At 29.9% G+C, this 15,668-nt stretch overlaps 3 protein-coding genes across 3 annotated transcripts; all 3 read right to left on the bottom strand.

The window, feature by feature from the left end:
• Positions 1-3,294: 3,294 nt before the first annotated feature.
• On the bottom strand, positions 3,295-4,473 carry LOC149888782 (uncharacterized). Its single transcript, XM_090087089.1, has one exon. The coding sequence runs from the start codon at positions 4,275-4,277 to the stop codon at positions 3,393-3,395; it is 885 nt and encodes a 294-aa protein (XP_089943215.1). The 5' UTR covers positions 4,278-4,473; the 3' UTR covers positions 3,295-3,392.
• A 112-nt stretch (positions 4,474-4,585) lies between these two features.
• On the bottom strand, positions 4,586-5,200 carry LOC149888781 (uncharacterized). The gene has a single exon (XM_090089120.1). The coding sequence runs from the start codon at positions 5,198-5,200 to the stop codon at positions 4,586-4,588; it is 615 nt and encodes a 204-aa protein (XP_089945246.1).
• Positions 5,201-12,998: 7,798 nt separating this feature from the next.
• Positions 12,999-15,429, bottom strand: LOC149888780 (uncharacterized). Its single transcript, XM_090087084.1, has 2 exons — positions 15,309-15,429; positions 12,999-14,742 (listed from the first exon to the last, which is right to left on the bottom strand). Exons 1-2 carry the CDS (start codon positions 15,315-15,317, stop codon positions 13,330-13,332), a joined length of 1,422 nt encoding a protein of 473 aa, XP_089943210.1. The 5' UTR covers positions 15,318-15,429; the 3' UTR covers positions 12,999-13,329.
• Between the last annotated feature and the right edge of the window lie 239 nt (positions 15,430-15,668).

Here is a 15,668-nt window from a genome sequence, read left to right as displayed (position 1 = left end):
GCTTATGCAGAATGTAGACTGCTAGTTTGCAGGCTTCTTAATAATCTGTCGTGTTACTATAAAATACGGAAATGTTCCACCCATCGTTTCAACAAGTTTTGACATGAAACAAAAACGTTTCCATCGAAGCACCATACGTTGTGAAGAGAAACTTAGTTTTATCACTACCTATTCTGACGCACTGAACATTTTTATGACGCATTGATTATTTTGTCTGACTCACTGAATATTTTTATGTTTAACCACTTTCAAATTTAATTATTATTAGTTGTAAATATTTTACTTTTTCTGTTGTAAATTGTCATTTTTTTCTGTTTGCTTTATTATTGCGAAATTTTTATTTCGAAAAGTTATTTTCTATTTGTAATTCATTACGTTTTTTTAAAATCGTTATTCACGTATAAAGGTTCACCAGAGATTCAGAAGTTCAAGAAGAGTGATCCAGGATGAGATTCAGCGAAAAACTGTTATAGTACAATTGAAAAAATAAATCATTAAAAATGGAATGCTAACAGATGATAGAAATTAGTTACGCGCAAAATATAACCGTGCGAACATCAGAGTCTTGAGAGCATGTTATTTAGACATCAAATATAAATGATGTTATTAGCACATCAAATAAAAAGATAAAAGTAAAAATATACTAAAAACTTCGAAACTTGAGTTTTTAAACTTATTTCCTAAAATTGGTTTCTATTAATTATTGTTTATAATTTAGAGATAATTGTTTAATGTTTGATTATAAAACTCCCTTCATTTTAAAAAAAAATATTTATTGCTTTATAAGCCAAGGGTTAGTATGATGCTTTGATGGGGATGGAGGTGTAATAAAGGAGAAGAATGCTAGTTTTAATGGAATAATGGGAAAAAATGTTTACGTTTGCACAAAAACTTCCAGTATTTTGTTGAACAGCAATAGCGTTGGTAAGCAGAAGTTGGAATTAAAGATAAGCAGAAGTTGGATCTTAGTGAAAATAATTCTAATAAACATGCCCTTAAGTTTCAGTTTATACTTAATTTTCACGGTTGTTAACTTTCAGGGCCTCCGTGCTCTTCGTCTTTCTTAATTATTTTTTATGAGGTCAACCGAAAAAATCGGTTTGCTAAAAAAAGAACTTTTATCTTTGATAAGCAAACACAAGAAACTTAACATCATGAAATAATCGATGCATCTAATGAACGTCTGAAGCATCTGGAAAATCATTAAAAAAACTCAAACTTGTTGATTTTTTTTGTTACGGAAAATCTTAGTCCTAATTTAGTTATAAGTCTGAAGTTTTAGTTTTGGTTTTCACAAAAGTGAAATTTTATATTTTTCTATTCACAAAGTTTTGTAAGCCTTTGCAAAAAATAAAGAATCAAATTATAGAAACCAGGGTCTTTTAATTTTAGACAAAATACATTTTCAACAACTATCTGAAAATCTTGAAAATATTTTTTTAAGGGGATAAGAAATAATATTTGATACTGGTGCAGATCGACATTGTTGGCTCTATATTAAGTGTTGAAAAATATCTAAGCCTGTTGGAAGCTCTATATCTAAATAGAATAATTTAGGCATTCTTAAATAAATATTTCAGCGACTAATGATTCATTAATGAATCCAGTATTAAAAAAAATGTTTCTACCTGATATAGTTGGTTTTGCCTCTTTTTTAGCAAAAATTTCGTTTTATCATTGACCTAAGTTGTACTTCATCATTTTTTAATGTTTATTGTTTGTACCTGAAATTATTGGAAAAATCCAAAGTTATAAACTATCAGAAGTTGCACGAAACTATAAGTATAAGGATTAGGCGTAACAGAAAATATTTTCAAAAATACTAATTTTCATGATTTCCAATAACACTAAACGTAGATTTTTGAGAGGTGGGAAAAAAATCATATATTTTTAAACAAAAATATTGGCCTAAATATATAGCAGAAGAAAAAAAATTGCCCCTCTCTCTTTTCGGTCATTTTAACCCTAAATTATTAGCTTGAAGGGTGGTCAAAAGTGATCCGATAGCGCTAAAACCTTTTAAAGCTCATTTTTTATACATTTGCCCCAAATTTAGGGGGGGGGGGGATGGTTTTTTATATTTGAAAATTTACTTTTTTTGACTACCCCTAATTTATATATACATATATATATATATATATATATATATATATATATATATATATATATATATATATATATATATATATATATATATATATATATATATGTATATATATGTATATATATATATTTAATATATGAACATCAATAAATACGAATTCTCTCAATACTAATTTTTTATTTTATCTCAGAAATTTTCGCTAGATTATTGATACTAGCATCTTCAGCTTTAATTACAAATTATTAACTGAATTAAATTACAAACAAACGGTAACGTCACTTTTTAATGGCTTCTTTAAAGTTCGCTTTAATTGGGCTTCTTTAATATTACGTAGGTATAAAAAATATGGCGTCCAGAATTGCGTTTTTACATAGGGTAAAGTGACCAAATTCCAGCCGCATCTTTACAAAATAGTTTCTACAGACATATTAACAAGAAGGTCTATATGAAAACTATGCATTTCTAGAAAGATAAATCTTTCAGCATTTAGGATATAATTACAGCATTTATTGTAAATGAAAATTGTTTGAAAAAACAACGATAACAAAAAGTATATAAATTAGACCAAAATACAGCCACTATGACCAAATTTCAGTCAGGCCTATGCGGAATGAACCTAATTACAGCCAATATCAAAGACAAGCTTTTTACCAATACTTTTATGGGTTGGCATTTAAAATATTTAAAAATTAATTGTATTACTAAATATTGTATCAATAACTTTTTTAAATCCACAAATTAGCCGGTTGACAGATAAACAATAAGTAAAACAGTTTAAGCAAAATTGGATTTACTTAAAGTTTATTTAGGTTAAATTTAAAATGAACATGTTCTTAAACATCAATTAGAAAATGATTGCTTAACTTAATACTAAGCATTAATCAATAAATAAACTTGCCTAAACTTAGTAAGGATGCCTTAACTTGTAAAAAAATATGTTTTCAGGAGATGAGTTGCACCACCTTGTCCAAGGGCAAGAAAAAAAAAACGTTTACATGTTGGTAACAAATAAAAGGAAATTTTTTTTAAATGCAAATAAAAACCAAACATAAAACTAGGTTTAATATTTTAAATAAGAACCTATTATGTGTAAATCAGGATAATTTAAGTCAATGTAATAATCTGACCTACTGTTTTAAAAGATTTGCATAGAATATAATATTTATGTTAAAAAAAAAAAAAGAATTCAGTGAACTATATAAAAGACTTTTTTAAGCAATAAGAACAAAAATTCATAACAACATAATCAAATTACACATTGTTTTTTTATACTTTTATTGGTTCATTTTTATAGCGAAGGTTTTTTTCTAGGATTATCTTTTGACAATATCTTTGCTTCCTTTATTTTTAAGTTTTGTAGTCTTTTCAATTTACGCATTTCTTTTTCCGTTTCATTTTGAGCTTTTTTTTGTACCTGCTTTAATTGTGACTCATATGCTTCCTTAGAAGTAAGCACAAAAAACTTGTCTGCATACTTAGCTTTTTTGCTTTTTGTAAAATTTGCATCTAAATATGGCAAAATATCATTATCTCCATCTCCTGGGTAAGATGAATTTTTAAAAGGGAAATTTGGGGCAAAAGATCGAGTTTTTACAAAATCAGAAGTTAAAGGAGTTGAAACTGTAAAATCAATTTCATACTGATCAATAGGCTGTTCAATTTCAGAGTCAGACATCATCCTAAAGCTGTCTTCAAACTTACTAGTAAATGCAGCTTTATTACTTGCAGCTTTTAGTTTTACAGTTTTCATACTTAGTTCCACTAAATCACCACTTCTATGTTCTGGAATTTCTACTACGGTTATTGGTTCAGCTAAATAGTCATGATCATTTGCTATAGCAAATCTTGGGTTGGTAATTATATGTTGTTCCAACTCAATATCCGGTAAAAGTATTTTTGTGCTGTCTGTTGTTTGATTAATCTGCTCAACTGTTGTTGTATTATCAATTGTTTTAATTTGATCAAAGAGATTAGTCACTAACCTGTCTTCAGAATACACATAGTTTGGCAAGTAAGCTTCAGCTGGAATAACTGAAGGATTATATGGAAAGATTCCACGTGATTTAAAGCCAGATTCAATATTGGCTTTTGTCATACTTTTAGTCCAGGCCTTGGTTAAAAGTCCTGTGAAATTGGCCTGGTTTATTATAACCCCTGGGTGATTAGACATCATATCCTGGGCTGCTTTATTATATGAAACTTTAAATGGCTTAAATACAGTTCGATCGCAAGGTTGAAGCCAATTGCTTGTATATGAGCAGGTAATTCAACAATTTCAATTTGGTTTTGTATGGCCATATCTATTAACTCCACGAAATTGTGGGAATCATGGCCATCCAAAATTAAAACTTGTGGACATTGTGGTCCAATGTTTTTTAAAAATGTAAGCTCAAACCATAGTTTTGCAATCCCTTGTTTAGTCCAACCAGATTCACTTGGACTCCAGTTGGTTCCTTCAGGGGCATCTAGAACTTGAAAACTTTAAAGGGGTTTTACTGTTTTCCCTTTTGGAATCACATGAGGTGGTAAGGCTCTTCCTGCTGCATTCACACAAACAATTAAAGTAATCATTTCTCGATTTCCACTGGTTCTCATATGTAAATATTTAGTACCTTTTGCGGCAACAATTTTGTGTGCCTTAAAGTCTAGCTGCAGCCCTGTCTCATCCATGTTCCATATTACTTCAGGCTGACAGTCTTTAATGACTTCTTTAAGTGCAGTAAAATAATTTGCCACCTTTATCGTATTCATACATTGATGACGAACTGATGCTGTTGATTCTGGTTGTCGAAGAGTTACTTTTTTGTAATGTCGGTTGTTTAGTAGTCTCCACCATTTATTAGATGGTTTTCCATTCTTAAAAGAATATCCATATTTTCTGGCAAGCTTGCCAGCATATACCATGAATTGCTCTTTACCAAAACCAATGCCCATCCTAGCTCTGTTGTCTGCAAAATCAAGTAACTTTTTTTCAAGATCAAGTGGTATTAAACTTTTTCTTCCTGCTTTTGCACCAATCTCAATTTTTCCTTTTATCCTGCTCTGCAAAGTTGCTCGGGGTACTTTAAAAAATTTAGCAGCAGCTCTAACGGACATTTTAGGTGAAGTAATAACACTGTTTATAGCTTCAAGTAACACTTCCTCTTTATATTTCAAATATTTACCTCGAGTTGGAAGACATTGTTTCTTATTATGAAATTTTTTTTATTATCAGCCATTCTAAAATGAAAACTTTATATTATAAATTATCAAAACTTTCAATTAAAGATTATTTTCTCATATAATTTAATTTATCAGCAATAATCTACATGAAACAATATATATTCAATTATTTAGACTTCGTCCTCATATTTGAAAAATATTACATAAATATTTAACTAAATAAGTCTTCGTCCTCATATTTGAAAAATATTACATAAATATTTAACTAAATAAGTCCATATATTTAAGATTGATAATTTTTAGGATATAAATATAACATAAAGTAGTTATATTAAAAGTACAAAATCTAATAATATAAATATCTTACAAGTATGAGTAACTTTTAGACACTCGTGAACCTAATTTCGGTCTTGGCCGGAATAAGGTATAAAACCTGGCCGGATTTAGGTCTTTCTACCAGGTGCATTTAATTCAGAAATACAATCTATAGAAATGACTCAGCATAATTATAAAACTAAAATTGTCTTTTTAAGAAATATATTTATAGTTTAAAATAATTACCATTTCGTTAAGTAATAAATATTTAATGTTTATAAGCTTCAAACTGGATGCTTACATAATCTTTTAAATCTAAACTAGTACTTTTTTGAGATAAGTATTTGTTATTATAATACTTCTATTATAAACACCCGCCAACTAAAATAATGTTGGTTTTTTATTGGCTGAGTTCATACCAGTCTCAAAAAATTCGGATTTACAAACATAAAGCAGAAACCAAGACAGAAATATTAAATTTAAAATGTGGCTGAAATTTGGTCACTGGCTCGGATTTGGTCACTTTACCCTATTGACCGTCCTCTAAATTCATACCTCCATTTTTAGGTCCGCATTTGTTGAACTGAATTTGGATTGTTTCTCGAACTTTTCTTTCAAATTTTTTGGGTTCTACTTTTAACGTCTTTACTTGATCCCATTTTATATTACATGAACATTTAATTTTATGATGCCCAATTGCAGATTGTTCTAATTTTTCTTCAAAAACATTTTTTGGTGTTGTTTTGTTCTTGTTGCTATTTTCATTTTTGTTTCGCCGATGTATTTTTGTTTACACTCGCATTTTATTAGGTATACTCCGGGATGGCTATTTGATGGTAGTTTTGTTTTGTTACGTGAAGTTAGCAAAATGGAATTGGCAAAAATTAGCGAAAGTAATCAAAACGGAATTTGGAATATACCAAATGATGAAATACAAGTATCTTATGACGTTGTCAATTTATATCCATCAATTCCTCTGGGAGAGGCTACAAAAATTCTTCTTGATATGTTAGGGCACTTCCCAAATTTAAATAAACTAACAAATATATACCAGCGAGGGCAGCATTATGTTTGACTAAAATTTGCTATTCTCTGACCTACTTATCAGATTATAGTAATAAAGAAGTAACAAGCCAAGCTTTATCAGACATTCTACATAACTATATGAAACTCCTCTATGGAAAAGTTGTTCCTCCTCAATTAAAATAGGCCATAGACCCTGAAAACTTGCGACTAAATCATGAAATTATTATTAATTAGCTTTTTAAACCTTTTATTGACACGTTTTAAAGCACTCAGATCCTATACATTAAATTAGGTTAAAATTAATGCTAATATTTCATTAGGAAGCTTTTCCAAAGAATTTTTTGGAACAAATAAACTTCTGACAGTAAATGTGCGTAAAATACTTGCTGTCCTCTTTACATCTTGCACCTGTAAGAAATGAACTTTATTAAGCAGCTTCGTCTTCCCGTAACCATCCATGCTCTTCCTTCATTCCTTCATAGCTAGATCTCTTTTGCGTAAACAACTTTGAGTTTTAGCCATTTTTCAAACTTGTCTTTTGAAGATAATAACTAACCAGAGCACCAATGAAAAACTAACAAAAATGAAAACATAAAACTCTAAATTCTAATGTATAAGGCGTAGTGAACAAAATGTATGAAAAGCATAAAATGTCTTATTGCTTGACAGAGCTCTAGGAGTGAAATAGAAAAATACTCACAATAGCAATCTGATACTTTTTTGACAACAAAAATTTTCTGCTTTCTTGAACAATAACATAGTCATACCATATTTATTTAAAAAAAGACGTCCTTTTTACATTATTCCTCTCTAACTAAGAGAATATTATAAAGTTAACGCTAAAATATTAACAGTCGAGTGATAAAGAAATTGTATGACAACATACACGTGCAGTGGCGTACCTAGGGTAAATAGCACCTGGGGCAAACACCGATCTCGCGCCCCTCTTCCCCCACATAAAGTGCTAAATTACAATTTTTTAATAAATGATGACACAAACTTTATCTTATATAATGTATTTATTTTATATGATATATTATTTCTTAATTTATTTTATATAATTCTCGCTTATTGTATCGCAACCAAGCCTCTTTTGCGCCCCTTTCAGGCTGGCGCCCTTGGCACGTGCCCTGCCTGCCCTATCCTAGATACGCCACTGTACACGTGTGTTACAATAATATTTTATAACTAACAAAAATATACACTAATACAAATATACTTTTTTATAATGATGTTTCTAAACTTCTTTAATTGCTATTATAATGATGTTTTAATTTCTTTAATTGTGGAGGCCGTTAACTGACGAGTTTTGTTAATTTGACGCATGTTCCTAACTATGAAGCTTTAAACGTGACCATATGAATTGTGTATATGTTTAGGTTTGGTGGTGCGGATATTATGCTTTTTTTACAATTATTTTGGCAAAGATGGTGGATTCAAAAGCTGAAACTTTTGTTGACAGCATTCGATCTTCAACTAATACAGTAGGCCTATCGTTGCTATAGTTAATTTAGCATTTTTCTTTGACTTCATCGTCATTTTTGGAAACAGTTTACGTGGTCATTACAGTTACCGTAGGCTGGATATTTATTGAAATAAAGAAATAAATCTGAAGTTACTTTTGTAGCTTTTTTTGCGTGACAAAGAAAGTACAAAAAATGTTGATGAAAAACAACAAAGGCTTGCTTTTGGTGTATTTTCATCAACACCTTTTAACTTTTTTTTTAAAAAAATAGGATTGCTTGTATATATTGATTGTATAAATAATTACTAAAGTAACTACATCACGTGTCTACTTATTTACTATTTCTATTAAGTTCATAAATATAATGTAAATTTAGTTTGTTGAAGAATATAGTATAATATTTTTGTGCTATATTCAAACTAACTGCCATTCATTTGTTTTGAAAATTTTAAAATTTAAATTTTTATTGCAGTTATTGAAGGTTTGAGTTTTAGAAGGGGTCTGTCAACCATTTTTATAAATTTCAGCTGAACAAAAAGATAATTTTTTCGGAAGTTTTTTTTCTTTAAGCTGAATAAAGTAGACAAATCAGTAGTAATTATTAACTTCAATTTAATTGGTCATTTAAATAGTTATGATTTATTGATTGTATAATTCTATGGAAAAATCACTTTAAGACAACTTTAAACCGAATGTTAGAGTATGAGTGTCAGTAGTTTTTTGAGTCCAAGGTTTGTGCCACCTCTCATTCATTTTTTGAAACCTCTGGAAGTTGCTATAAAAAAGCAGTGGTCAAAAATGAAAGAGCTCTACATTTAGAAAGTTTGCTCCAGGTTAAGAACTCGCCTGGAGGCAATCTTACTGCCAAAGAAGGACATATTGAATGATTGTATTGCTAAAGGATAGATAAAGATATTTCGTTTATATAATTCTCCATTTTTATTATATTCTAGAGCAGTAGATTTGATTTCATAAAATGTCAAACTGTTTTATGAGTTTCTACCCACCCGGTATTTATGTATATTTGTATGTATATATATGTATGTATATAAATATATATGATATATGTATGATATTATATATATGATATATGTATGATATTATATATATGATTGGCTGATTTGTGAACATACATATATATGTATATTTTTCCTTTAGCAGTTACGAACGATGCAAGTTCATCACCCGAGTGATCTTTCCATTAATTTATAATCAAAAAGTTTACTTTAACAAGCAAAAATTTTTCACTTTGAAACATGACTTCGGTCAAATAAAAATCGACCTTACACTTGAATTTACTGCTTACCTATATTAAATTTCATAAACATTTCATAGCTTTATTTCAAAAACATAAATAAAATATTTCTTCACGCTGTGGCGCTATTTACAAAGTTTTCTTCCGAATCTGCATCGTTTTTAACAATAGCATTTATTACGGAAGAAGAGGAAAACGAACGGATGAGCGTTTTTATTTATGAAATCTAAAAACCTACCATTAACAGACCATCACTAACAAGCAAAAGCGATTAAAATTATTTCATCGCAATAAATAGTTTTTTCAAAAAGCAGATTTCAAAAATACAAAGTTTACAAAAGGTTTTTAGAACATCGTGTTATACATAGTGCAGTGGGGTCAAACCTCTTAATTACTTTCAATAAAGAGATTTTTTATTAAAATTATGTTACTATTGTTATCATATTGTTCACTTTTGAAAAATAAAACTTCTAATAATGGCAGAACAAGTTATGTACTATATTTTTTAGATATTACTGTGTATAATAAAAACATTTTTATGAAGGCCTATTTGAGTATTAATTTGGAAATCAGTAGGTTATGTTTTTGTTATCAAGTATGGTCTAGTTGAGTTATAATTTTTTTACGAGCAATAACTGTCGGCTGCTAATAATTGGATACTTTTTTTAAATTGTCTGCCAACGTCTGTCATTTTTAGTTAAGTGTCTTGAAAATAGTGTGTAAAATGTTAAATATAAAAAAAACGGCTATTAAATAAGTTCTTCGATTTTCAAAAATAATACGATCAAAAAACTTAGCCAAACTACGTAAATAAATCTTACTTTGGTATATATCAAGTTATTAAATTATAAAATCTTAATCAATATGTATATATATATATTTTTGTAGATAGTTTACGACATCGTTACCCAACTTTATATTTGTTGTCTTATTGCAGATTCATCAAAAGTCATCAAGTCGTTTACTCGAAGAGAGTTGTGATGAAATGACGAAAAATTATTTTGGTAAAAAAATTGATGAAAAATTTTAGATTTTGGAAGAACAACTTATAACAGTTATGAAATATCCAGGCGATCAAAAAAGTACCATAACTTGAATTTTAAAGTTTTTTAAGAGCGATTTCAAGAAAAGATGGACAGCTGCAAGTTATAAATAAAAAGATTCATAAAAACAATGAACAATAGCTGAACATCGAACTACCTTATTGATCAATGAACCATCAAAATCTTTTATAGAGCTTAGTGATTGCAGCAAGCGTCGAAAGTTGATGAGCTGACGTACGCTGCAACTGATACCACTTCTACTATATTTGTGGCCGAACATCAAAAGATTTCAATAAACTTATCAAAGATCATTACCGAATCAATACAGAAGCCATCTCAAAAGGACACGATTTGATGAAGAAAAGAAAGTTGTCAAAGAAGCAAAAAAGAAAATTCAAAAATCCTTCAAAGAAGAATCTGGGCTTCTAGTAGATATATCTAAAGCCGGATTTGGGAATACTAACGATGGAAATACGTCAAGAAGATTTTTTTCACATCCGGAATCTTCTTCACGCATCACTGGTGTTAACTTAAATTTGATAAAATTTTTAAACGGTATTTTGGAAGTCATTTCTAGTAAACATAAGTCATTTCTAGTAGACATAACATTGATGCTATTAAATTTGACGCTTTTGCTGATGAAGCTATTAAAATGTTAATAAATCTGTTCAGTTGGTATCCCATGTTTCCAACTATGCATAAGGTTTTGATGCATGGTGCCAAAGTAATCACTCATGCAATCCTTTCTGTTGGCTAGCTATCTGAGAAGGCAACTGAAGCCCTAAACAAACACTTTCGGCAGTACAGACAAAATTTAGTCGAAAATTTTATCGTATCGATTGCAACTCAGACGTTTAAAATAAACTGTCATTAAGTTTAAGCTCATACATAAGTTGTTGTAGATTAAAAAGGCTGGTGCTATAACAAATGACAACCTGAAAAAAGAAAAATTCATTTTTGTGGATGAAGTAATAGCTGAAATTTGGTTTAATTTCTCAATTAACCAATTTTCAGTAGTGTTTAAGGTCCTGTCCTACGATTTCTTCTACCCATATATGTAGTTTCTTCTTCAAAATCGCTGCTGCTGCTGCTGCTGCTGCTGCTGCTGCTGCTGCTGCTGCTGCTGCTGCTGCTGCTGCTAGAACTGTTGCGTGTGTTTTGCATTTAATGTGTTATAGAAGAAGAATTAAGTTGTTTGCCTATGATCGATACCATCTTGAGCTTTAAATCCTGAACAGCAAATGATAAGAAAAAAGTTCCTATAATAGCACGTTGTCAATTCGAGTTTATGGCAACCAGTTTGACTAAGAAAAATGGGAAGCTGATTGAATGGATTGAGAAAGATGAGATTTTTCTGATGTTTAATTCGTTCCTAACGAAGCTATTAATGAACGCTTCAGCTCACCATGAACAGATGAAGAATAACAGAGACAGCTAATCATTGTTTAGATTTAACGGAGAATTGTACTTCTTTTTTTAAACATAGTGCAATACGACTAAAGTACAGCTAATATACTAAGTTCAGCTGGTAAAGAACAACTTAAATGTCACCTATGTATCATAAAAGGAAATTTTTTATAGAGGGCGTTGTAATTTGTGAAGTACTTTTAGTGGGCCGGCAAAATAATTGTGCCCTGTCATAAGTGGGGAGTGGTCCGAAAAGGTCAAAGTTTGCGTGACATAATATGAAAAACTCGTTGTTTTTTTATTCTTTCCTCGTTCTCTCGAACGATATTTTCGGGCTCCTTTTGTAAGTAAAAACAATCTGTAAGCAAAATTTTCAAAGGGCCAATGTTATAAAATAGTTTACGGTCATAACACATTCCGAAGTTATAATAAAAATTGTAGATTTTGACTTGTTTTAAAGCTCTCATTTTTACAAAATAAGAACTTTAAAACAAGTCAAAATCTATAGTTTTTATTTTTTTAAATTTTATAGCTTTTATTTTAAGTAACTTTATGCACCTACAAGCTAGCTTCGAAATGTATAAACGACCATAAACTGTTTCATAATATTAGCCCAAAGTTGCTTTTTTTTGACATAGCTGATAACATCTGTGCCAGATTAGAAATAGATTTCACATTCTTCACTGTTCATTGTACATCTGAAAGGCTATTATAGACACTTTTAATTAATGACGCAATAAGATTTCAAAAATGATTTCATAATCGAAAGATTAAATCTTGATATAGAGGAGGACCTTTTTAATCGTTTAGACAATCCTGGTCATAATATTTTTAATAATGTAACTTTATTGGGTAATCTTATTTTCTTTACTTACATAATTTACTTTTTATCTAATTGTTAATTGTTTTATCTTTACAGCAAGGATTTTTATTTAACGAGATTTTCCTCTATCAATCTAAAATTTAATTTAAAAATTTAGAATGTTAAAAATAATACGTTTCTTATTAACTATGCCAGTTTAAAACTATCAAAAGTCGCAAAATTATTTGTTTTTGTAAATTGTAATAAATTAGTAATTATTTTTATGTATTTATTTAGTAATTATTTTTATATATTTATTTAGTAATTATTTTTATGTATTTATTTAGTAATTATTTTTATGTATTTATTCAGTGATTATTTAGTCTTTGAGCTCTTGGACCAAATATTTGTGAATTTACTTTTTCTCTTTGTTGTGAAATCTTTTTTGACGTCATGTGGCGCTGTAAAAAGCAATTTTAGTTGAAAATTGTTCATGATCCTCGTTAAGGATTATTTTAAGAGTTTCATTTTGGTAGAATCATAAAATGTTTGTAAAAAAAATTAAAATTGTCAAAATAAGTATTTGAATACTTGAAGCAAGTGATTTTCAAACTCAAAACATTTTGGAATTCTTGGCATCCTTAGAAAATGATTAACTTTTATATTATAAGCTTTTATATTCATTAAGACGTTGCACATTTGCTTAAAGTGACTCAGTTATTGTTGCGTCAGTGATCAACAGCATATTTCTCATAGCAAAGGTTTGGGATCTGCTAAATGTTTTTTTCTGGAAATGAACAGTAAGCCGATAGTTATCAGAATCACAATATACAATGATCCAAAGATCTCAACATAATTAAACAGGAATGCAGAGCAGCTTAAAGCTATGAATGATCCTACAGAGAACATTGAAGATCGAATACTGTCAACAAATGTTTGCACGTTTGAGCTCACCATTTTACCGAGTATGTTGACGAAAAAAACATCAACAAGAATTGAGGCACCCCCAAAACTAAACATATACACAATGCATAAGGTGACATTTAACGCTTTGTTGAAAGGGAACTTTGACAGTATGATAAAACTTGCGCTGATAGCGGAAAAACCGCACAAGCCAATTATCAAAAGTACAAGCATCTTACTATCGGACAAAGGCTTCCACATGAACAATACCAAAATAAAAGCACAGAACAAGCTTGCCCCAAAAAAGCAAACGTTCATTTCCAATATCGAAAGATGCATTTTCTCTATGACTAGTAACGGTAACCACATGTCTACGTTAACCAAAAAGAAAGCTAAAAAAAGTGTTGAACACAAAACAAGCGCTGAATCAAAATGAAGAAACAACACTTTTAAAATCTCGATCACTGTATGTTTATGTGAGCCTGATGAAAGTACAACTTTCTTTTTGTTTCCACTATTATATTTCACTATCGGTATTTTTTCGCTGTCTTCAAAGTCACTATCATTAACCACTTCGTCATCTTTACTATTAATTATATTTTTCTCGACAGCAGCTTTGTAGTCAAATTCTTTTGACACGTCATACACCATTGTTAAGGTCAAAACTTCCATGATAAGGCATAAAGTGCCCATGAAAAGGCCTGGAAAGTTTACGTCTTTTAAATGCCAGCGGCCGATGTAAAAGCTCATGCCTTTAAAAAAGAAGTTTACTCCAGGGCCAAGCATTAATCCAAAACTATACATAACTGACAAAACTGATAGCTTTGAACTTGTTTCAGAGCTCGGGTAACTACGAATTGCTTCACTGCAAAATACAGACTTCAATGCTCCTCCGAAGCCAGCAATCATTCTTCCTGCAATCAGTAAGAGCGGGGAGAAATGAAGGCTGTAGACCACGTTGCCAGTAAGCATTAGCATATTGCATACTAAAAAACAGGTGGTAATGTTTCTTCTTTCATCGACTACTCTTCCTACGAACGGAGTGAGAATCGACGACGCGAACAAGTAAGACACAGACACAACACCATAGTAAAGCTTGGGTAGGTCTGTGTGTACCATTTCTTTGATGTATAACCACAAGGTTAAGAAAGTTAAACTATATTCCATTCCCATAATGAGAGATTGAGCTGAAAACACAATAAAAGTAAGCTTTCTTTTCTGCAGCCATTTTTGATGTAGCTCTTTATTTGTAATCTGAGGCTATAAGAGAATTTAAAACTTTCATCTTTCATCAACTATCCTCTATCGTTCTAGCAAGTTTTTTTATCATCGACAACGACATCAGTAATAACTATCGACGTTTGGTTTTTCTTTTAATATATAATAATAACAGATAAGTTCTTCTACGCCACTTTTGAGATCAACCGATTTTTTTGAAGTTCAATAAAATCGTTTGTTAAGTTTTTGTTTGAAAAGTTTACATTTATAAATAAATAGAATAAATTTTGTTAAACTAAACTTTGAAAAATAAGTTTAACAAATGCAATTTAATGCACTTTTTTGCATGAGAAATACTTTTTTGTACGTGAAATAAAACAAACTATTTTGATGAAGTTATTTTAAGCAACTTTTTATGTCTAATTTTTTAAATAAAGTGTAAATTTCTTTTAAAAGATTGATATAGAAGCCAAATATTTGTTCGTTTTTATTCGTATTAACAGGAAATCCAAACGACTGCTCTCAATTAATCATGACAATGATGATAAAACACAAAAAATGACGAAAGTGTAATTACAAAAAAACTTAAAATGATGAAAAGCTCTTACCATTTCCATATAAACCAACCGACCAAAGATTTAAAAAATAATTTTCTTCTGGTGATAAAACTCCTTTTACAAACCAAAATGGCTTAGAATGATTTTATTCGGAAAAAACTTTAGATTTCCATGTAATCTGTCAACGAAATTGACTTAAGTCTATAATTTAGTTATCAAAGGAGTGGCTAAGCTTTTTTTTTTAATGATGCTATATATTTGTTTAAACTTTTTCTATTAAAGTATTTAACCAATTGTAGCGCAAAAAAATCTAATTTGTGCTCTAAAAACTTTAGAAGGAATAGAAAAGCGTTTTTGTAGGTGTTTTTATTGTTTCCAAACTTAGGGGAGCCCGGGGAGACTGTTGGCTAC

Source organism: Hydra viridissima, unplaced genomic scaffold, assembly GCF_058129835.1.
Source record: "Hydra viridissima isolate aposymbiotic clone 2 unplaced genomic scaffold, HvirCarnegie_v1 scaffold_5, whole genome shotgun sequence".
Classification (NCBI taxonomy): Eukaryota; Metazoa; Cnidaria; class Hydrozoa; order Anthoathecata; family Hydridae; genus Hydra; species Hydra viridissima.
This window is presented reverse-complemented; position numbering and strand designations above follow the sequence as displayed.

Coding starts and splice junctions, on each gene's coding strand:
- LOC149888781 (XM_090089120.1), bottom strand. CDS start 5,200: ATGTCCGTTAGAGCTGCTGCTAAATTTTTTAAAGTACCCCGAGCAACT.
- LOC149888782 (XM_090087089.1), bottom strand. CDS start 4,277: ATGATGTCTAATCACCCAGGGGTTATAATAAACCAGGCCAATTTCACA.